This window comes from Pleurodeles waltl, chromosome 1_2, assembly GCF_031143425.1.
Source record: "Pleurodeles waltl isolate 20211129_DDA chromosome 1_2, aPleWal1.hap1.20221129, whole genome shotgun sequence".
Classification (NCBI taxonomy): domain Eukaryota; kingdom Metazoa; phylum Chordata; class Amphibia; order Caudata; family Salamandridae; genus Pleurodeles; species Pleurodeles waltl.
Window position 1 is genome coordinate 626,525,677 of NC_090437.1, and position 23,787 is coordinate 626,549,463.

Consider the following 23,787-nt stretch of genomic DNA (forward strand, 5'->3'; position numbering starts at 1 on the left):
CTCTGCTAGCAGGAGGTAAAACTTCTGTGTTGTGAGCCTTGCAAACACAGTTTAAAGTCAACACCCCAATCCTGGAGCTGAGATGTCTTTATCAATCTCCAATGGTGAGGGACCCCAAGCATTGGTCAATGAGGAATCCTGGCACATTATCTACCCTATCAGGGGTCAGTTTCAAGTAGTAGCTTACATTTTGCAGCTTCTCTCAGACTGGTCAAGACAGTAGTTCTTCGAGTATCAGCAGAAAGGAGGAGTGTGGCTCCCTATCAGAGACAAAATACAGACAACAAAAGGAGAGACTTCTTCACACTGCTTCTTGGACTCCTATTTGGCAAAACCTCTAAAGACAAACAGAGCAGCAATGAAGAAAAGACTGTCTCCTATATGCCAAAGGGACCCTACATGTTCTAGCCTCTAAAAGTCAGAAACTGTTCTTAGTTCAAAGAATGTCAGGAAAGCTTTGGACAATCCCTGTCATTTCACATTGCTGTTCGTATCCTTCTAACCACCATCTTGAGTACCATCCGAACATAGGCAATCCAAAATGCATTTCTGCATGTAACAGTAGATATGCTCCATGCTCATCCTACAATACATAGTATAAACATACATACGACATTCAAGTCTCACATCGGTAGAGCGAAGAACACAAATGGAGAGGACTGACACAATCTTAAATAGAAGATGCCAATAGGCAACTCTTATTAGTAAGGTAATGAACATATAAAAAAGGCCTGTACTGCAGGCATAGATCAATCTTGATCCCAAATGTCTGTCCTTTACAGGTCAGTGACCCGACAGCAGTTGCGCTCAGTAAAGAAAAGGTGCACATTGAATGTGCCTCCAGACCACAGAGCCCTGCTCAGGGTTATAAACCATTTCCATGCAGGCCCTCAGTGTAATTGTATGATTGTTGTGAGAATTGAAGCCAAACACCAAACTATCCATACACTCACTACACAGGGAACTTAAGTCAGGAAAGGAGTTGACTCTCTTCAAAGCGATGACCAAGGGACATGTCCATCATGTTATCATTCGAATGGTAAAAGTTCTGATGTGATGGTTGGTCCACACTTAACAAGTATTAGAACATTGGAATGTTGGCATGTCCATTGAAGACAATGGAGTGCTGCGGGCTGTTGCTGTGAACAAAGCGAACATTGGAATGTTGGCGCTGCGGGCTTTTACCGGCCAGTAAAAGCCCGCAGCACTCCATTGTTTTCAATGGAGCTGCCAACGTTCCAATGTTCTAATATAGCCTTAGAACCCGCCGTAGTGGGCTCTACTGGCTATTAAAGGCCCGCTCCCATGTTAAATTCCCGAGTCGAAGGCGAGGGCATTTAACAAGGGAGAGGGCCTTTAATAGCCGGTAGAGCCCGCTATGGCGGGTTCTAAGGCTATATTAGAACATTCTGCCACTCAGGGCAGAATGTTCTATTAGATAAAACAAATTCCACACGAAGCACGAGGGGATGAAAATCCCCTTGGGCTCCGTGAGGCTTTGTTCACAGCTCTTGCTGTGAACAAAGAGAACACTGGAATGTTGGCGCTGCGGGCTTTTACCGGCCAGTAAAAGCCCGAGCACTCCATTGTTTTCAATGGAGCTGCCAACGTTCCAATGTTCTATTATAGCATTAGAACCGGTAGAGCCCGCTACGGCGGGTTCTAAGGCTATATTATAGCCCAACAAGATGAAATCAAGGTCTGAGGTGAAGAGCAGGTAGTTGTTTTTTTTAATCAGAGATCATGTATGTGATTATGTTTAGTCACAGATCAAAATATGATAAAAAATACAGAGGTTGGGGGAGACAATTTCATATAATGAGTAGTGATACGAGGAGTACTGGATCATAGGATGCAGGAAGAGTTCTAAAAGGAGAAAGGACTTGAGAAAGACATGGAAAAAGAGGTCAGAAAGAGGAAAAAATATAGCGTGTAACAAATGCAAGCTCACAGGGGAGTAAAGTGCATGCTCAGATTTGGCTAAGCAACAAGCAGAGTGGAAGGAAAGGTGGCCTGATGATGTAGGCAAAGTGGGTGAAGGAAATGGGTAAGACCAGGAGAAGAACGGGTGGGAGGACGGGAGGTGTTTTAAGGAATGGCTGGGAAGAGAAGAGAACAAGGACAGAACCTGAGGACAATGGAGTTGGAGGGGGTAAGGTGTTATGGCTGAAGTGAAGGACGTGAGGGAAAATGAAATGGTAGGTGTCAAACCCCAGTTTATGGAAGGGTGCGGGAGGAAGGGGCCACTGGGACCCCACTGAGGTGGTTGAGTTAGTTTACCACTGGTGCCTACGCTTGCATGACTTTCACACTCTGGTATAGTATATCCCCATCTGCACTGGTATGTTAGTGAAGCGAAGGTGAGTAGTTACAAGTTTCTAAGAGAGAGAGTGCGGGGGCACAAGCTCAGAAATCAACAATCAGCCCAAAGACACTATCATAACATCCAAACTAGTTTGTTTAATGTTTTTAAGGAAAGAAAATACTTTATAATCTTAGGGTAGTACTTAGTACCACGCAATTAAATACAGTTATCCTGGTTAACGCTCTATTCTGGCACTACACCTGTTATCTCCCTCTGCGCTCCCACCTGGGTGACCCTAGATGAAAGTGTTCCCCACCACTTTAAGGTGCAAATAAGGCAAAAATAACATTTTAGTGTCCCATAAGCCAAATGTGCAACCAGTTCACTTGTGTGCTCCAGTTCTTAGTCCTGGTGATTTAGTCAGTAGGTATTAATTATTTCCTTAGCAGCTTTATTTAATTCCAGGTAGAGGCCATCGCTGATTGGGTGCAGTTACTTTGAGGCCACAGAAGAGACCAGGTCTAGCTTGTGCCTGTCTGTACATGGGTGCCTGGACCAGACCTGTGTCAATCATCCATCATGACACAATCACAAAGGTGCTGGTTCAGCAGGTACAGCCTCATTCTAGTGAAGTAGTCGCGGAAGATGCATCCCTACTTGGACAATGCAAACTTCACAGAAGCTGTAGTCCAGCCTCCAAGTCAGAGGAATGCAGGCAATTTTCTTCCACTGTCTAGGGAATATGTTATCATTCTCCATTGTAAGACATGCTAAACCAGAAGCATCAAGATTAGATCTTAATTGCTTTTGTACTACCACTCATTTATACAGAGTTCTACTGGTGCAAATGTGCCACAAACACTATACACAAAATATGCACTCAAATCATATACTAAAAAAAAAAAGAATGGAATGTGAAAATCACTTCCAACCCACACTACCACCTAGAGGTAAGGCGGTAGGATTCCCCAGATGGCGTGTGCAGAGTAGCAATCTCGGGTCAGTGTCAACAGGATAACATGGGGAAGTCGCAGTTGGAGTTTTCATGTTTTAGGACACAAAAGGACCCTGAAGAAATCCGTTGGGACACGGGAGGTTGCATAGTGCCCCCATCCACGGATAACCAGAACAGTGGAGTACCTACACATGAGAGCCAAGGTGCACAGGGGTGAAGTTGTGTCGGAACCTCCCTTTGAAGTCAATGGGGACCTTGATTGTCCAGCTGCTGTTGTGACCCATGGGACCCAGGTGAGGATTCTTGAAGAAGAGGACCTAAGGAGAGAGGGTACAGAGTCCAGACCACTTGCAGGTTCCCAGGCGGTGCAGGAAGACAATGCCCAACCCATCTCGGAGAAGCTTTCCTGTAAGACAGTGGAAAAAGAAGTACAGTTGTGGAGTGCAGGCAAAGCAGGAACATCACAGAAGTAGTCCACAAGATGTCCCACTTCGGTTGTCGAATTGAGGAGGGGTCAGGGGTGAGCAAGGCCACCAACAAACCTTGGCAAATGCAGGGAAGTGTTGCACAGAGTTTGCAGGATTTGTGGGGACCAGCAAGGACCAGGTGACCCAACCTTGGGAAATAGCTCAGGGCCAGCCCTCAGGAGTGTCAGTAGGCATTGGTGGAGCCCCCCAGCAGGGCCTTCTGGCAGCAGACACAGGGAGTCACAGAGAAGCCTCTCAAAGGCATAGCAAGAGAGATGCCCACGTCTCAGGAGTTGCAGAGAAGATGCAGTTTATGGAGATGGGGAGTTCTGAGGCGAGGCTTCTTGTAGCTAGGAGGTCACCAGACTGAAGAGCCAACAAGCTTTAGCAACAACAAACAGACGCAGTGCACAAGGGTTCCAGCCAAGCAGCTCCAGTGAGGGACCACAGACTTCCCAGTTGCAAGGAAGATAGGTCAGATCTCTGAAGAGCCACAGGACCACCACCTATGTGTTACAGCCTCGAAGGGAGATTTATTCTTGCGCTCTTAAGTCCAGGCAGAGTCCTGGTGACTTTGGAGGATGCACAGCCACAGGGTTGCAGAAGTATTTGCAGAACCTGGAAACAAAGTTGCAGTCAAAGCCCTTCTACTGGTTACTGTCTTGGTTCTGGTTCCAGCAAAATATAGTAGTGGTCCTAGTGTCCAGGTTGCAGAAGTGTCTTGCAGAGGATATTTGCAGCTGATTCTTGCAGATCTAGGCTCGCACCCTCATGGGAGCACTTAATTAACCCAGGAATGGGGTGGACCCCCCTATCAGGGGGGGTCAGAAACATCACCCAACTGGACTGACCAGTCAGATACCCCAAGGGGCCTTGGCTGATCCGATTTCTAAGATGTCAGAATCAAGGGGCCACTTAGCCAAGCTCTGTGCATCTCCCTAGTGGAGGAGCTGGACAGTACAATATATTAGTGACTTACACAGGTGCACCAGTATTCCAGTTGTGGAGTGTAACAGTTAACATAAAACTAAACTTAGGGGAGAGAACACGGACACTGGGGTCCTGGTTATCAGGATCCCAGTGTACTACAGTCTAAACATACTGACACCAGGCACAGAGTGGTGACAATTATACCAGAAAGATGCTACTTTTATACATAACACCCTCCCAAACGAAAGAGGATAAGACTAGCCTTACCCAGGTGAGTCTTCATTTTCTAACTGGACATATCTGAAAAGTCCATCTGTGTTTGCATGGTTACCCCCAGGTCAATGTTCCACTGAAAAGCACATATCCTGTAGGGAACTATAGGCTTAGGATTTTCACCCTTCATTTATTTGAGCAAAAAGAGTGGCTTAAGGTCTGCCTGAACAATGAAACGAGTGCCAAACAGGCATGGCCTCATCTTCTTCAGGGCCTAGACCACAGCAAAGGCTTCCCCTCTCTATAACTGACCAACATTTCTCTCTGTTTTTGGGGGGGGGGGTGTCAACGTTCTGCTGATGAAAGCTACTGGTTGATTCTAGCCCACTTCATTATGTTGGGATAGTACTGCTCCTATTCCAATTTCTGAACCACCTGTCTGAACAATTAATTCTTCTGAGTCGTGAGGGCTTATAAGAATGGGAGCTAAGCACATGACCTTTTTCCAGGGCATCAAAGGCCTCTTGACAGCTACCTGTCTACTTCACCATTTTAGGCATCTTCTTATAAGTCAGGTCATAAAAGGGCGTCACAATGGAGTCATACCCCTTTACAAATCTCCTGTAATACCCAGTCCGGCCCAGAAAAGCTCTGACCTGAGTGAGTAGTGGGAGCAACCCAATCGACAACGGTTTGGATTTTGCTCTGTAAAGGTTGAACTTGGCCTCCTCCTATCAGGGGGCCCAAGTAAACAACTTTATTGGGCCCTATCTAGCATTTACTTGCCTTGATAGTGAGACTTGCCTTTTTTAGGGCCTTGAGTACACTTATGAGGTGGGGCCAGGTGATCCTACCAGGTGGCACTAAAGACCGCAATATCCTCTAGATGCGCTGCACTAAAGTCTTCCAGGCCTGCCACAACTTGATTTGCCAACCTTTGAAATGTGTCAGGTGCCTTTTTCAAACTAAAAAGCAAAGTAAACTGGAAGTGCCCACACAACTGGAAAGTGCTGTTTTTGGTTTGGCAGCATCTGTTAGCCTGATCTGCCAATAGCCTGCAGTCAGGTCAAAAGTGCTGAGATACTTGTCAGCGGCCAAAGTATCAATGAGTTTGTCTGTCCTGGGGATAGGATGGGCATCAGTCTTAAGTTTGTTTATTAAGGCCTCTGTAGTCTACACAGAACCTCATCTATTTCTTTCCAACCTTGGAGTGAGGTTTGGGTACATGACTGTCCCAAGGGCTGTCTGAAGGCTCAATAACCCTCAACTCTAGCATCTTCTGGAACTCTGCCCTGATGGCACTGCTGACATTGTCAGGCTGCCTGTAGATCTTGCTCTTGATAGGCAGACTATCACCTGTGTCCACATTGTGGGGCACACAAGGTGGTCTAACTAGGTGTAAGAGAAATTAGTTCTGTGAACTGACTGAACCTGTCCGCAGTCAGCTTACTGTTGGTCAGTGAGGCTGTCAGCGAGGACTACTCCATCTACTGAGCCATCAACAGGGTTGTGGGAGAGGACATCAGTAAGAGGGTCACTCTCTTCTTCTTGTCCCTAATCAGTGGCCAGGAGCGCGCTTGTGTCAGCCCAGTCAAAGTAATGTTTTAGGCGATTCATATGAAGCACCCTGAGGGAGCGTCTTGGAGTGCCCAGGTCCACCAGGTAAGTGATCTCACTGTTCTTTTCAACACTTGTGTGGGGGCCACTCTACTTGTCTTGCAGTGCTCTTGGGGCCACAGGCTCCAGAACACACTTTCTGCCCTGGCTGTTAAACAATGAGCACTGTTCTTTTTGTTCGTGCCACAACTTTTCACATTCTTGGCTGCCCTCAAGGTTTTTAGTGGCCTTCTTCATGTACTCAGCCATGCGTGATCGCAGGCCCACTACATAGTCCACAATATAGTGCTGGGGGTGGGGGAGGTTTGGAGGGTGTTGAGATGTTGCTCTCATCACTCCTTCACAAGACAAAGAGGAGCCCTAACTGGATGCCCAAACAATCTCAAATGGACTGTAACCCATTCCCTTCTGTGGAACCTCCCTGTAGACAAATAGAAGGCAAGGTAGTACGACATCCCATGTCCTCCTGAGTTGTTCAGAGGGTCTCATGATCATATCTTTGAAAGGTTTGTTGAATCTTTCAACTAACCAATTCCCTTGTGGATGGTAGGGATGATGAATTTATAAGTTACACCACAATACTTCCACATTGCCTTCAGGTTGTCAGACATGTAGTCTGCACCTCTGTCTGGCACCACCTCCTTAGGGAAACCCACTCCAGAAAAGATTTCTGCGAGGACTTTGGCCACTGCAGGTGCTGTAGCAGTCCTAAGAGGAATAGCTTCCGGGTACCTGGTGGCATGGTCCACCACCAGAATTAATCTGTTCCCAGTGTCTGTAGGAAGGTCAAGGGGACCAAGAATGTCAATCCCTACCCTTTCAAAGGAAACCCTAATCACTGGTAGTGGAATTAAGGGGGCCTTTGCAGTGCCACCTGACTTGTTACTGGCTTCGCAGGTGACACAGGACCGCCAAAACTCCTTGGTGTCTTCAAACATGTAGGGCCAGTGAAAATGTGGAACAAGTTTATCACATGTTTTGCTTTACCCAAGATGTCCTGCAAGGGGGATGTCATGTGCCAGTGTCAATAGAAACTTCCTAAACGTTTGTGTAATGGCCAACCTGATAGTACCAGGCTTGGGGTCCCGTAGCCTCAGAATAAAGGAGATCATTTTCCTAGTAGATCCTGTGGGAGCTTGCTGTCTGAGGTCTTCAAGAGGGGCAACATGTCTACTTCTCTGGAGGCCCCCCCCCCCTGTGCCCAGAAGCTCTGTCGTGTCAGGCCTAAGCTCCTCTAGGACAGTTTCCTTACAAGGGGCAAGATCATCTCCCTAAGGAGACCGATCCTCACATGAGGTCTGGGTAGAGGCTAACTTTTTACCCTACCTACCACTCTTACTATGAGCTGCTTAGGCAGTTGCTCCAGGCTTCAATGCTCCTTGTTCTCTGTTACTTGACCTCTAATCTAGTTGCCACAAACACTCTCAGGGATGCCCAGCATTGTTGCATGGGCTTGTAACACCACTTCAGCCCATGCTGAAGTCTCCAAATCATTTCCGATAAGACACTCTACAAGAATGGATGAGGATACTACAACTTTAAGGCCAGTAAACGCCACCCCACCCAGCTGAAATTAACCACTGCCAAGGGGTGGCACTTAGTAATGTTATCTGCGTTGGTTTAACTGTGCCCAAGTAGAATTTGCTCAGGTGATGCCAGTTTTTCAGTCACCATGGTGACACTTGTACCTGTGTCACTGCAAGCCTCTGCCTCCATACCATTAATGAGAGGATGCCGCCTTTATTTCCTTATATTAGGAGGCCAGGCAGCCAAAGTGGCAAAGTCAATTTCACCCTCTGATACCAGGACAGCCTCAGTGGTTTCCCGGACTAGGCCAGAGTCCCCAAGGTGAACCCAGCTATACCCTTGGATATAGTACTACTACTAGTGCTACTGCTAGGGACACTAGAGGAAGTAGTAGCAGTACTAGTGCTTTTCTTAAGACATCTGGGATCAGATGTCCTATGGCCTTTTGCTTTTAAAGGAAAGCACTGAGTCCTTGTTTGAATAGGAGGAGAAGGATCTGGACCCACCCCCAGAACTTTGTGGACCTGAGGACAACAACTCTTTTTGTCTTTAGTTTTCACCCCATGTTTCTCTTGGGACTTAGAAGTATTATTTGTCTTCTCGTCACGCCCACTATCAATTGTCTTACTCACCGTGGGGTGTACTCATTTTACCCAATTGTCTGTCTTCTTTCCGAGTTCTTGAGGACAGGTCAGCTTAGAGTCCACCAGGTACTGGTGCAGTTTTTTAGAGACACAGTTATTAAGGATGTGCTCTCTCATGATCAAAATTGTACGGCCCTTCATAGCCATGTACATAACTAAAATGTAGCCAGACTTCCAGAGCCCAAATCAACCCAGTACAGAAAGGACTCCTTCTAGGTTTCCCTAAACTTAATTCGGTCCTCCTCAGTAGTAAGCTCAAACCTAACGATCAGTGCTGCTTTCAAAACCTTGTGGTAGTCTGCATCCTCTTCTATAACTGTCAAAAGTGTGTCTCTACCTTTATCTGCAGAGGAGAGCCACGGAATAACTGCCCACTGCCTCAGGGGATCACCTTTTGGAGTTTACAGACCCTCTCCAGAGCAGTTACCCATTTGTAGATGTCATCCCCAGATTTGTAAAAAAAGGGGGGGGGTAGGGGGACTATCCTGCTGGGATTCCTGGAGTTAAAGTGTTCCTCTCTGACCCTGGAGTCTCTTGGGCTGTCACCATGGGGTTTGAACCCAAATCTCTTCCTCTCCACCTCCAGGGCCTCCCTTTCAAGAGCTAACTGCTCACTTTTCAGCCTGAACTTAGCTTTCTCAAGCTAGAGCAGGGGGTAAACCCTATGTAATACTCGCTCTTCTGAGTTATTAGAATAGGTGGACTCAGCACAGGATGCTGAGGAGAGAAGATGAACTTAAGGGGTATCTATTTCTCATGGTAACCCTTCGGACCCTCCCAGGGGGAGTGAAAGTGGAAATACTTATGTGCTCCCCTTCTGTACTGTAAGTACCTCCCTCTACAGGCCCAGGGTTCTCCTTAGGGACTTCCTCTGAGCCTTCTTGGACCTTCTCAGAGCAAGAACGTGAGGTACAGAGTACATCCTTGCCCAACTATGAAGAGTCGTCCCTTCCACCTTGGGCTCCTTGCACTACCTGCCCTTCAGGATGCTGGAGAGCATATTGCATGAGCAATTCTAGGAGCTGAGGTTCAGTGGGGTGACTACCTGTCTTTAGTTTTCTAGACCTACATAGAGTCCTAAGAACTTAACAATGGTATATCCAGACTGAGTGTCTAGATTACTCTAATGAAGACATGGTACTAGTGTAGTGTATGTGTCCCTACAACCACCCTAGTATTCTAAAATTGATCCCAAAGATACGTGAAAGGGCTATGCCAGACCCTTAACAACCCAGTCTTAGAAAATGTTTGAAAAATACTACTACATAAATTGCATACGTAATAGCCATATACAAAGTATTACACTGTCTACTGTTAGCACCAGGATGCATCAGTAATGCTACATAAAGGCAGTTCAAGATTAAGGCTGCACAGCGGAGACCCAGATGCACAGTTATACTGTAAAGAATATATAGAATTTTACAAATATACTTTAAGAATATAGCTGCAAGCAAGTGTTAATCAGATTCAAGAAAGACTGATATATGAAGCTCATATTACAGTACCGCTGTGTAGCAAGGTAGCCTCCAGGTGTAATTTAACACTAAACACAGACAATGCTCAGATGCAATGTAATATCTGCAAATATATACAGATAATCCTTAAGTGGCAATTTAGGGATGCAAACAAGTAGTGTATTTACAAGTAATGCCCGGACGTAGATCCAAATATTTAAAAGAGTTCAACAACATGCAATGTTAATAGCACCAAAATCTAAGTGACACTATACACATACTCTAAGTAGCATCAGATGTGCAAGAGTCACTACAAAGATGTGGAAAGCTCCAAGATTAGGTTGGTGACTTTGTACAACTGCTCTGCAATTTTCAAAAGCTAACAAACTGAGAAATTACAGACAACTTTCTCTTTAAAAAAAAAATCTGATAAAAACTTACAGTTGAGACTTAATTTGAGCAGCTCCTTTGGGTAACTGATTCAAATACAGGTGAATATTTATGTCCTGTTTAAGAGTTAACAAGCACGATGAAGGCTCTGCACAAAATATAGATTTTTCCATCATGCCGGCATTTCGGCTATAGAAGAGAAGGAGTTGTCGATAGAAATACCTGCAAACATTAAAATAGTTTAAGCAATTAACATTCATATTTATTCCATGATTTATTTCTCTGAAAGTATTTGATAGAGCATTGCAGAGACTCCTAGCTGGGGTGGCAAGAGTACAGATCATTAAAGAACTGACACAATATGCAGTAAATCTTCAACAGTCACAATAATCACATGCTTGGAAAGTCATCAAACAATTAGCAGGAGTTTGAAGTATTACTTCTTATTGTTGTCAAAGCATATATAAGGGATGTGCATACTGACAAAACAAATCGAAAAGCAGAAAAGAACAAGACGATTTAGAAGTCCAAGGAGGGAGGACATGAGAATGGAAACAAAGAAACACTATTGTAGACATGGGTGTGGGTGTATAGAAGAGAAGGTATTAGATCTAACGGGAAGGGGCGGGAGTGTTCAAGCATGAGGCAGCTATTTTTAACCCCTCGGGTGCCCGGGACGAGGTGGTTACGTCCGCTGCCATGGGCAAGGGACGCTCCCCAGGGGGGTAAATTATTTTTAGGCCTTTTCATCCCCCTGGGGGCAGATCCGCCTATTATAACTCCCTTTGGGGGGCGGGCGCTAAAATTACTCTTAGGCCATTAGAAACCACTAGACACCAGGATTTATTTTTATATATATATATATATATATATATATATATGGAAAATGTCAATCAATCAATCAATCATTCGCATTTATAAAGCGCGCTACTCACCCATAAAGGGTCTCAAGGCGCTGGGGGGGGGGGGGGGGGGGGGGTGTCAGTGCTTGAAGAGCCAGGTCTTGAGCTGCCTTCTGAAGGAGAGGTGTTCAGGTATGGCGCGAAGGTGGCTGGGCAGAGAGTTCCAGGTCTTCGCTGCCAGGAAAGAGAAGGATCTTCCTCCGGCGGTGGCTTTGCGGATGCGGGGTACGGCTGCCAGGGCCTGTCCGGCGGATCGTAGAGTGCGCGGAGGAGTGTAGAAGGAGACGCGGTTGTTGATGAGTTTGGGTCCGAGGTTGTGAAGGGCTTTGTGTGCGTGGGTGAGGAGTCGGAAGGTGATCCTCTTGTTGACGGGGAGCCAATGGAGTTTTTTCAAGTGTCCTGAGATGTGGTGGTGGCGAGGGATGTCCAGGATGAGTCTTGCGGCAGCGTTCTGGATCCGTTGGAGTTTCCTCAGCAGCTTGGTGGTGATGCCCGCGTACAGGGTGTTCCCGTAGTCCAAGCGACTGGTGACGAGGGCGTGGGTGACAGTCTTCCTGGTGTCGGTGGGGATCCAGCGGAAGATCTTGCGGAGCATGCGTAGGGTGTTGAAGCATGCTGAGGTCACAGAGTTCACCTGTCTGGTCATGGTGAGGGATGAGTCCAGGATGAAGCCGAGGTTGCGTGCGTGGTCGGTGGGTTGGGGAGTGCTGCCGAGGGCGGGTGGCCACCAGGAGTCGTCCCATGCGGTGGGGGTGGGGCCGAGGATGAGGACCTCCGTCTTGTCGGCGTTCAGTTTCAGGCGGCTGTCTGTCATCCAGTTCGCCACTTCCTTCATTCCTTCATAAAATCTGGTCCTAGCTGAGGTGGGGTTGTTTGTGAGGGATAAGATGAGCTGGGTGTCGTCGGCGTATGATATTAGGTCGAGTCCGTGTTTGCGTGCGATGTTCGCCAGGGGGGTCATGTAGATGTTGAAGAGAGTGGGGCTGAGGGAGGATCCTTGAGGTACGCCGCAGATGATCTCCGTGGCTGTGGATCTGAAGGGGGGCAGGCGGACTCTCTGAGTCCTTCCGGAGAGGAAGGAGATGATCCATTCGAGGGCCTTGCCTCTGATGCCGGCGTTGCTGAGGCGTCGTATCAGGGTGCGGTGGCAGACCGTGTCGAAGGCTGCGGAGAGGTCCAGGAGTACGAGGCTGCGATGAGGGCGGTTTCGGTGCTGTGGTTGGTCCTGAAACCGAACTGTGTGGGGTCGAGGGAGTCGTTGGTTTCCAGGGCGTTGGTGAGTTGAGTGGTGACAATTTTCTCAATCACTTTGGCGGGGAACGGCAGGAGAGAGATGGGCCGGAAGTTTTTGAGTTCGGTGGGGTCTGCTGTGGGTTTCTTTAAGAGGGCGTTGAGCTCTGCGTGTTTCCAGCTCTCCGGGAAGGTGGCGGTGGTGAGGGAGGCGTTGATGACATCTCGGAGGTGCGGTGATGTCGTCGGCTTTGTTGTAGATGTGGTGCGGGCAGGGGTCCGATGGGGATCCGGAGTGGATCGAGTTCATGACGCGGGTGGTCTCCTCGGTGGTGGCTGGGCTCCAGGTGAGGATGGTGGCGATGTCGGTAGCGGGTTCCGGGGGGGGGTTCGCGTCGGTGGTCGGGAAGCTGTTCTATATGTCGGTGATCTTGTGGTGGAAGAAGGTCGAGAGGGAGTCGCAGAGGTCCTGTGATGGAGGGATGGAGTTGTTTTCTGCGTCCGGGTTGGAGAGCTCTTTGACGATGCCAAATAGTTCCTTGCTGTTGTGGGCGTTGTTGTCAAGTCTGATCCGGTAGGCTGTTTTTCGTGCGGCGCGGAGGCGTTGGTGGTGTTGGCGGGTGGCGTCCTTGAGAGCGGACATGTTCTCTTCGGTCTGGTTGAGGCGCCACGTCTTCTCGCGGGCGCGGCATTCTTTCTTGGAGTCCTTGAGGTCGGGGGTGAACCAGGAGTTTTTCTTGTGGTTGTTGGTGCTGGCTTGAGTTTTCAGGGGGGCCAGGAGGTTGGCGCAGTCGGAGATCCAGTTGGTGAGGTTGTTGGCGGCTTCGTTTGGGTCGGTGGTGCTGGTGGGTCGGTTCTGGAAGAGGGTTGATGCGAGCTGATCCGTGGTGATACGATTCCAGTGTCTTCTTGGTGGTTGCTGGGTGTGGTGGTGCACAGTGGTCTTCTTGAAGATGAAGTGGACGCAGCTGTGGTCCGACCAGGTGAGTTCGGTGGTGTGGCTGAAGGTGATGTGTTTGCTGGAGGAGAAGATGGGGTCGAGCGTGTGTCCGGCGTAGTGGGTGGGGGTGTTGACTAGCTGATTCAGTCCCAGGTTGGTGAGATTGTCCAGTAAGGTGGTGGTGTTGTTGTCGGTGAGGTTCTCCAGGTGAAAGTTGAGGTCTCCTAGGAGGATGTAGTCGGTGGACGAGAGTGCGTGAGGGTTGACGAAGTCTGCGATGTCTTCGCTGAACTTGGTGCGGGGTCCTGGTGGTCTGTACATGAGGGTGCCTCTGAGGGTGGTCTTGGGTTCGCTGTGGATCGTGAAGTGGAGATGTTCGGCGTTGGGGAGTGAGTTGTCGGTGTCGGTTGAGATGCGGATGGAGTTTTTGTGTGCGATGGCGATGCCTCCTCCGATGCGGTTGGTGCGGTCTTTCCGGATGATTTTGTAGCCGTCGGGGATGGCTATGGCGATGTCGGGTGCCGAGGAGGGATTCATCCAGGTCTCGGTGAGGAAGGCGATGTCCGGGTTCGTAGAGTTGATGAGGTTCCACAGTTCGATGGCGTGCCTGTGGACGGATCGGGTGTTGACCAGGATGCAGTGGAGATTGCTTCCGGGGGAGTTGTTCTTGACGGGAGCGGTGTTGGTCCGTAGGCAGGTGAAGTGACAGTTGCTGCAGGTGAAGGGTCCGTGGGTCCGTTTGGGGGGGGGGGGCGGTAGCAGCCCGGAGTGCGGCCGGGGTTGAGGTTGACGAGGGTGGCGGAGTCTTAGGTCAGGCGGGGGGCGCGGGGGCCAGGGGTTCGGGTGCTGTGCACAGTCCAGGCGCGGACGGGCGCAGACGGGCTTGCCTTAGGCGCGCCTTCGGCGCGCCAGCGGCGCACCTGCTGCGCGGCCTCGCAGCGGCCGCCATTTAAGGTGTAGCCGGGGAGGCGGGGTCAGCTGGGAGGCGGGAGGAGGGCGGGTAGGGCGAAAAAAGCGGCAAAAAAGCGGCGGGAAAAAGGCTCCGAAGGCGAGGAGGCCTAGAAAAATGGCGAAGTGCCGAAAGGCGCAGAAAAACAGGAAAAACAAGGGGGAGACGGCGGGAGGGCAAGGGGGACGGCACTCAGAAGATGCAGGCACTCGGGGATACAGAAGGAAAAAAGGGGAGCGCGATCACACAGCACAGGCACTCGGGGATACAGAAGGAAAAAAGGGGAGCGCGATCACACAGCACAGGCACTCGGGGATACAGAAGGAAAAAAAGGGGAGCGCGAACGCAGACACACGGCAACACAGACACTCGGGGCACAGGCAGCGATGCAGGCAAAAGAGAAGGCAGAACAGGGGATCTGGAGGCGCTGTGAGGACAGGGGAGCGACCTACCCTGGGGTCAAGGGTCAAAATGTCACTTACCCAGTGTACATCTGTTCGTGGCATGAGTCGCTGCAGATTCACATGCTGTGCACAGTCCGCCGTCTGGTGTTGGGCTCGGAGTGTTACAAGTTGTTTTTCTTCGAAGAAGTCTTTTCGAGTCACGAGACCGAGGGACTCCTCCCACTTCGATTGCATTGCGCATGGGCGTCGACTCCATCTTAGATTGTTTCCCCGCAGAGGGTGAGGTAGGAGTTGTATATGTTAGTAATAGTGCCCATGCAATGGAATGAATACGTATGTACATAATAAAGGTTAAAGTAATATATTTACAAATGTACAAATGTTCAAGATCTACTTCTAAACGGCTACAGGCTCCCGGGGAGGCGGGTGGGCGCATGTGAATCTGCAGCGACTCATGCCAAGAACAGATGTACACTGGGTAAGTGACATTTTCCGTTCGATGGCATGTGTAGCTGCAGATACACATGCTGTGCATAGACTAGTAAGCAGTTATCTCCCCAAAAGCGGTGGTTCAGCCTGTAGGAGTTGAAGTTGTTTGAAATAATGTTCTTAGTACAGCCTGACCTACTGTGGCTTGTTGTGCAGTTAACACGTCTACACAGTAGTGCTTGGTAAATGTATGAGGCGTAGACCATGTTGCTGCCTTACATATTTCGTTCATTGGAATATTTCCTAGAAAGGCCATGGTAGCCCCTTTCTTTCTGGTTGAGTGTGCCTTTGGTGTAATAGGCAGCTCTCTCTTTGCTTTAGGATAGCAGGTTTGAATACACTTAACTATCCACCTAGCAATGCCTTGTTTTGAAATTGGATTTCCTGTATGAGGTTTTTGAAAGGCAATAAATAGTTGTTTTGTTTTTCTAATTAGTTTTGTTCTGTCAATGTAGTACATTAGTGCTCTTTTGATGTCTAATGTATGTAGTGCTCTTTCAGCTACAGAATCTGGTTGTGGGAAGAACACTGGTAATTCTACTGTTTGATTTAAGTGGAACGGTGAGATAACCTTTGGTAAAAATGTAGGATTTGTTCTCAGAACTACTTTATTTTTATGTATCTGAATAAATGGTTCTTGTATGGTAAATGCTTGAATCTCGCTCACTCTTCTTAGAGATGTGATGGCAATCAAAAATGCAACTTTCCACGTTAAGTATTGCATTTCACAAGAATGCATGGGCTCGAAAGGTGGACCCATGAGTCTTGTTAAGACAATGTTGAGGTTCCATGAAGGAACAGGTGGTGTTCTTGGTGGTATGATTCTCTTTAAGCCTTCCATACACGCTTTAATGACTGGTATTCTAAATAGTGAAGTTGAATGAGTAATTTGTAGGTAAGCTGATATTGCGGTGAGATGTATTTTTATGGAAGAGAAAGCTAGATTTGATTTTTGCAAATGTAGTAAATATCCTACTATATCTTTTGGAGATGCGTGTAATGGCTGAATTTGATTATTCTGGCAGTAATACACGAATCTTTTCCACTTGTTTGGGTAGCAGTGTCTAGTGGTAGGTTTCCTAGCTTGTTTTATGACCTCCATACATTCTTGTGTGAGGTGCAAGTGTCCGAATTCTAGGATTTCAGGAGCCAAATTGCTAGATTCAAAGATGCTGGATTTGGATGTCTGATCTGTTGTTTGTGTTGTGTTAACAGATCTGGTTTGTTGGGTAGTTTGACATGAGGTACTACTGACAGGTCTAGTAGTGTCGTGTACCAAGGTTGCCTTGCCCATGTTGGTGCTATTAGTATGAGTTTGAGTTTGTTTTGACTCAACCTGTTTACTACATATGGAAGGAGAGGGAGAGGGGGAAAAGCGTATGCAAAGATCCCTGACCAGTTCATCCATAGAACATAGCCTTGGGATTGATCTTGTGGGTACCTGGATGCGAAGTTTTGGCATTTTGAGTTTTCCTTTGTTGCAAATAGATCTATTTGAGGTGTTCCCCAAATTTGAAAGTAATTGTTTATTATTTGGGGGTGAATTTCCCATTCGTGGGTTTGTTGGTGATCTCGAGAGAGATTGTCTGCCAACTGGTTCTGAATCCCTGGAATAAATTGTGCTAGTAGGCGAATGTGGTTGTGAATCGCCCAATGCCATATTTTTTGTGTTAGGAGGCACAACTGTGTGGAGTGTGTCCCTCCTTGTTTGTTTAGATAATACATTGTTGTCATGTTGTCTGTCTTGACAAGAATGTATTTTTGGGTTATTATGGGTTGAAATGCTTTCAGCGCTAGAAATACTGCTAACATTTCCAAGTGATTTATGTGAAACTGTCTCTGATGTATGTCCCATTGTCCTTGGATGCTGTGTTGATTGAGGTGTGCTCCCCACCCTGTCATTGAAGCATCTGTTGTTATGACGTATTGTGGCACTGGGTCTTGGAAAGGCCGCCCTCGGTTTAAATTTGTACTGTTCCACCATAGAAGTGAGATGTAAGTTTGGCGGTCTATCAACACCAGATCTAGAAGTTGACCCTGTGCTTGTGACCATTGTGATGCTAGGCACTGTTGTAAGGACCGCATGTGCAATCTTGCGTTTCGGACAATGGCTATGCATGAAGACATCATGCCTAGTAGTTTCATTACCATTCTGACTTGTTTCTTTTGTGTTGGATTCATGGCCTGTATTAACTTGTGAAATGTTTGAACCCGTTGTGGACTTGGAGTGGCAATCCCCTTTGCTGTGTTGATTGTCGCTCCTAAGTATTGCTGCGTTTGACACGGCAAAAGGTGTGACTTTGCGTAGTTGATGGAGAAACCTAGCCTGTGAAGGGTTTGTAGGACATTTTGTGTGCTGTGAGCACTGTTTTAGCGTGTTGGTTTTGATTAACCAGTCGTCTAAGTACGGGAACACATGTATTTGCTGCCTTCTGATATGTGCAGCTACTACTGCCAGGCATTTTGTAAAAACTCTTGGCGCAGTTGTTATTCCGAATGGCAACACTTTGAATTGGTAATGTATTCCTTGGAATACGAACCTTAGGTATTTCCTGTGTGAAGGATGTATTGGTATATGGAAATACGCATCTTTTAGATCTAATGTTGTCATGTAGTCTTGCTGTTTGAGCAGTGGGATTACGTCTTGTAACGTGACCATGTGAAAGTGGTCTGATTTTATGTAGGTATTTAGTGTTCTGAGGTCTAGTATTGGTCTCAGAGTTTTGTCCTTTTTGGGTATTAGAAAGTACAGTGAGTAAACTCCTGTGTTTTTTTGTTGAATTGGTACTAATTCTATTGCGTCCTTTTGTAGCAACGCTTGAACTTCTAGTCCTAGAAGATCTATATGTTGTTTTGAGATATTGTGTGTTTTCGGTGGGACGTTTGGAGGGAATTGGTGAAATTCTATGCAATAACCATGCTGGATAATTGCTAAGACCCAAGTGTCTGCTGTTATTTCCTCCCAAATTTTGTAAAATTGGCTTAGTCTTCCCCCCACAGGTGTTATGTGATGGGGGTGTGTGACTTGTGAGTCACTGCTTATTTTGAGGGGTTTTGGGGCCCTGGAATTTCTCGATTTTTTGGGAATTGGCCCCCTCTAAATTGCCCCCGAAAACCTCCCCTCTGATATTGACCCTGGTAGGTAGGCCTTGTTTGTGAGGTTGTGGTTTCTGTGGGTTGACCTCGAAACCCTCCCCTAAAAGGTGTTTTCCGAAATGTGCCTCTGCTCTGCGGGGAGTAGAGTGCGCCCATGGCTTTGGCTGTATCGGTGTCCTTCTTGAGTTTTTCGATGGCAGTGTCTACCTCCGGCCCAAACAATTGCTGTTCATTAAACGGCATATTGAGCACAGCCTGCTGGATTTCCGGTTTGAACCCAGAAGTGTGCAGCCATGCGTGCCTTCGTATTGTGACTGCAGTGTTTATTGTCCTTGCAGCTGTATCTGCTGCATCCATGGAAGACCGTATCTGATTATTTGAGATACTTTGTCCCTCTTCCACTACCTGTTGCGCTCTTTTTTGGAACTCCTTGGGTAAGTGTTCGATGAAATGTTGCATTTCAACCCAATGAGCCCTGTCGTATCTTGCCAAAAGTGCTTGTGAATTGGCAATACGCCACTGATTTGCTGCTTGTGCTGCAACCCTTTTTCCCGCAGCATCAAATTTGCAGCTATCCTTGTATGGAGGTGATGCGTCGCCTGAGGTATGAGAGTTGGCCCTCTTACGAGCTGCCCCCACAACTACTGAGTCTGGTGTTAGTTGTGTTGTAATATATATTGGATCTGTGGGTGGTGGCTTATATTTTTTCTCCACCCTTGGAGTTATGGCTCTGCTTTTAACTGGATCCTGAAATATTTGTTTTGAATGTCTTAGCATTCCTGGGAGCATGGGAAGGCTTTGATACTGGCTATGGGTGGAGGATAGGGTGTTAAAGAGAAAGTCATCCTCAATTGGTTCCGAATGCAAGGAGACATTGTGAAACTCGATTGCCCTTGCGACCACCTGTGTATAGGATGTACTGTCCTCAGGTGGTGACGGTTTTGTAGGATAAGAGTCTGGGCTATTGTCAGACACTGGAGCATCGTAAAGGTCCCATGCATCGGGATCATCCTGACTCATTGTGGTATGAGCTGGTGAGTGCATTAGTGGTGGAGTTGTCGCTGGTGATGCATGTGTTGATGGTGGTGGAGAAGGTGGTGGAGAAGGTGGTGGGGTTGTTTTCTTTGCCACCTTTGCCTGTGGTTGCTTGTCCCCTTGTTGAAAGGCAAGTTTCCTTTTAATCTTGATTGGGGGAAGAGTGGTTATCTTCCCTGTGTCTTCATGAATATGAAGCCTTCTCTGCGTGTAGTCAGGCTCTACAGCTTGAAGCTCCTCTCCAAATCTATGTAATTGGGTGGTTAACCCTTGTTCCTCTGTATAGGAACTAGTTTTCGGCTCCGAGGCTGGATGTTTCGGGACCGAAACCTTTTGGGAAGTCTTTTTTGGCTCCGAAGAAATTTTCTTTGGTTTCGGCGCGGTGTCTCGGTGCCGAATCTCTTCGGTGCCGCTCTGTGCCGAAGTTTCTCGGAGCCGCTGTCTCGGCTCCGAGGTTGCTGTGTGGCAGTATCACGACCGGAGTGAGATGACTTCGACACCAGCATGCCCTTTTTTGGTGCCTTGGGTCGGTCACCTAGTTTTTGGGTTAAGCCACGGCCTGTTGGTGGTGGCGTCCCCTGGGCTTTTGTGGACTTTTCGTGAGTCCTTATTTTCGACGTCTTACTCACGGTTGTTGTTTCTTCGGCGTCGAGTTCTTCTGAATCAGACTCGTGGATGGAGAAAGCTTCTTCTTCCTCCTCGAACCGTTGTTGACCTGTCGGCGTGGACGCCATTTGTAATCTCCTGGCTCTTCGGTCTCTCAGAGTCTTCCTCGACCGAAACGCTCAGCAGGCTTCACACGTATCCTCCTTGTGCTCGGGGGACAAGCACAAGTTACAGACCAGATGCTGATCCGTATACGGATATTTGTTATGGCATTTTGGACAGAAGCGGAACGGGGTCCGTTCCATCAGTCTTGAAGTTGCACGCGGTCGGGCCGACCAGGCCCCGACGGGGGATCGAAATTACCCCGAAGGGCCACCGGAGCTCTTCAAGATTCGGTGTCGATTTGTTCTAACTAACCCGATACCGAACGCAACAATACCGACGTTTTTTTCCGAGATTCTAACTAACTTTCCGACCCGAAACACGGAGCGAAAAGGAACACGTCCGAACCCGATGGCGGAAAAAAAACAATCTAAGATGGAGTCGACGCCCATGCGCAATGGAATCGAAGTGGGAGGAGTCCCTCCGTCTCGTGACTCGAAAAGACTTCTTTGAAGAAAAACAACTTGTAACACTCCGACCCCAACACCAGACGGCGGACTGTGCACAGCATGTGAATCTGCAGCTACACATGCCATCGAACATATATATATATATATATATATATATATATATATATATATATATATATATATATATAAAAATAATTAGGCCGATCTGCCCTTGGGTGGGTGGGGTGAGAGGGGGGCAGATAACCCTAGACATCAGGGATTTTTATTTTTTTACGGCAATTTCAAACAAGGGGAGCGACCTCTTAGGCAAGGGTCGTTCCCCTGGGAGGCAAATTTATTTTAGGCCATTTCTGCCCCCCCCCCCTTAGGTATTGGTGTGTGTTTTGTTTGGGCGGGCAGCCCCAGGATAAGGGTCACTCCCCATGGGGGCACATTAATGTTGGACATATCTGACCCCCTTGGGGGCAGATCGGCCTATTTTTGGAAGAGACCTGGGAAGATTTTTTTTTCTCCAAAGTAAGAGGGTGGGGGGTATGGCCATACCCCCACTCCAAATAAATGGGGCCAAAGTTGTTCTGCCCAATGGGGCAATTACCACCGATCCACACACAGGGGCAGAAAGCCTACTAGATGACAGGGAATTAAAAAAATAAAAATAAAAAGGGGGTTGGTGGCTACCAACCGGTATGCCCCTGGTTATGACCCCACCCCAACTGAAGGGGCAACAGTCTTTCAGCTCTCCCCTTGCACACTAAAACATCTTATCCCACGGCAAGCAAGAGGGCATTTGATTATTTTGGGTTTTGGTTTTACATTTGGGCCATGAGAGCTTGTCTAACTCTCAAAATCGTCCCACTTGGAATGGTGAGGATGGAACTTTTTGGACTTTAGGACGCTGCCATGTAGAAAAATCCACAAGACCTAGACACATCTGAAAACTAAACATCTGGGTGAGTCCAGGGTGGTGTGCTTCACATGCACTCCCACCATTTTCTTACCCAAAATGCCCTGCAAACCTCCAACTTTGCTGAAAATAACACATTTTACCCACATTTGTGATGTAACATTCCGGAATCTGCAGGAATCCACAAACTTTCTACCACCCAGCATGGTCTCATCTATACCGATAAAAAATCTGCTGCACTTGTCAGCCTAAAAATGTTTTTTTTCCAACTGCCTTTTGGACCCGCTTTGGTTCCCCCTCAATTTTGACATGTTTTTGGCTCTTCCCTGTCACAGGCACTTGGCCCACCTATTCAAGTGAGGTATCATTTTTACCGGGATACTGAGGGGAACGTTGGGTGGTAGGACATTTGTCCCGGTGTGGTGACCCCCCCACAGAAATGTGGGAAAATGTGATTTTTAGCTAAATTGGAGGTTTGCTGAGGATTCTGGGTAAGAAAACATTAGGGGAGCCACGCAAGTCACATCTCCCTGGATTCCCTCGGGTATCTAGTTTTCAGAAAAGTCTGGGTTTGGTAGGTTTACCTAGATGGCTGCTGAGCCCAGGACCAAAAACTTAGGTGTACCCTCCGCAAAAAAACAGGTATTTTTGTATTTGATCATTTTGATGTGTCCAGAAAGTGTTTTGGGGCATTTCCTTTTTAGTAGGTTTCCCTAGGTGGCAGCTGAGCTAGAGGCTAAAATCTAGAGCTAGGCACTTTGCAAAAAACATTTCAGATTTCAATGTAGAAATATGATGTGTCCATGTTGCGTTTACTGTCGCGAGCATTAGGCCTACCCAAGCAAGTGAGGTACCATTTTTTATCTGGAGACTTGGGGGAACACAAAATACCAGAATAAGTGTTATTGCCCCTTGTCTTTCTCTAAATTTTTTCCTTCGTAAGACAGTGTGTAAAAAAGATGTCTATTTGAGAAATGCCCTGTAAATCACATGCTAGTATGGGCAGCCTGGAATTCAGTGATGTGAAAATAACCACTGCTTTTCAACACCTTATCTTGTGCCCATTTTGGAAATACAAAGGTTTTCTTGATACCTATTTTTCACTCTTTATATTTCAGCAAATGAATTGCTGTATACCCGGTATAGAATGAAAACCCATTGCAAGGTGCAGCTCATTTATTGGCTCTGGGTACTGACGGTTCTTGATGAACCTACAAGCCCTATAAATCCCCGCAAACAGAAGAGTCCAGTAGACGTAATAGTATATTGCTTTCAAAAATCTGACTTCGCAGGAAACAGTTACATAGTAAAAACGTGGACAAAATGGCTATTTTTTTCACCTCAATTTCATTCTTTTTTTATTTCAGCTGTTAATTTCTGTAGGAAAACCTGGTAGGATCTACAAAAAATTACCCCTTGCTTAATTCAGAATGTTGTCTACTTTTCAGAAACGTTTTCCTTTCCGGGATCCAGCATTAGTTTCACACCCATTTCGGTCACTCATTGGAAGAAGGCTAAAAGCACCAAAAATATTAAAAATGGGGTATGTCCTAGTAAAATGCCAAAATTGTGTTGAAAAATGTGGTTTTCTGATTCAAGTCTGCCTGTTCCTAAAAGCTGGGAAAGTGGTGATTTTAGCACCGCAAACCCATTGTTGACGCCATTTTCAGGGGAAAAAAACACAAGCATTCTTCTGCAGCCCCTTATTCTCATTCTTTTTTTTTTTTTTTAACGAAAATGTCGCTGTATTTTGTTTAATTTCTTGGTCTCCTTCAGGGGAACTAACAGACCGTGGGTACCTCTAGAATCCCTGGGATGTTGGGGAAAAAAAAAAAAAGACGCAAATTTGGCGTGGGTAGCTTATGTGGACAAAAAGTTATGAGGGCCTAAGCGCAAACTGCCCCAATAGCCAAAAAAAGGCCTGGCACCTGAGGGGAAAAAGGCCTGGCAGCGAAGGGGTTAAGAGATGTTTTTAAGGGCAAATTTGAAAAGGTGTAGGGAGTGATTGATTCTGGCATGAGTATTTCAAATCCTCGGGGAGTAACAGAGAAAGGTCTCTTAAGGTAGGATCTCTTTCTGAAGCAAGGGAGGTCGAGTTGAATCGAAGAATCTGAGTCAGAACCAGAAGTGAGGATTATGCATTTATTTCTCAGTTTAT

The 23,787-nt window shown here is 47.1% G+C and overlaps 1 protein-coding gene across 4 annotated transcripts in view; it reads right to left on the minus strand.

Annotated features, from left to right (window-relative positions):
- Positions 1–23,787, minus strand: part of ADAD1 (adenosine deaminase domain containing 1) — a 923,229-nt gene that overhangs the window by 446,278 nt on the left and 453,164 nt on the right. For all 4 annotated transcript variants that reach the window (XM_069242439.1, XM_069242435.1, XM_069242432.1 and 1 more), the window contains one exon: positions 10,554–10,724. In XM_069242439.1, the coding sequence (XP_069098540.1) occupies positions 10,554–10,724 (171 nt within the window). The remainder of the gene's footprint in view (positions 1–10,553; positions 10,725–23,787) is intronic.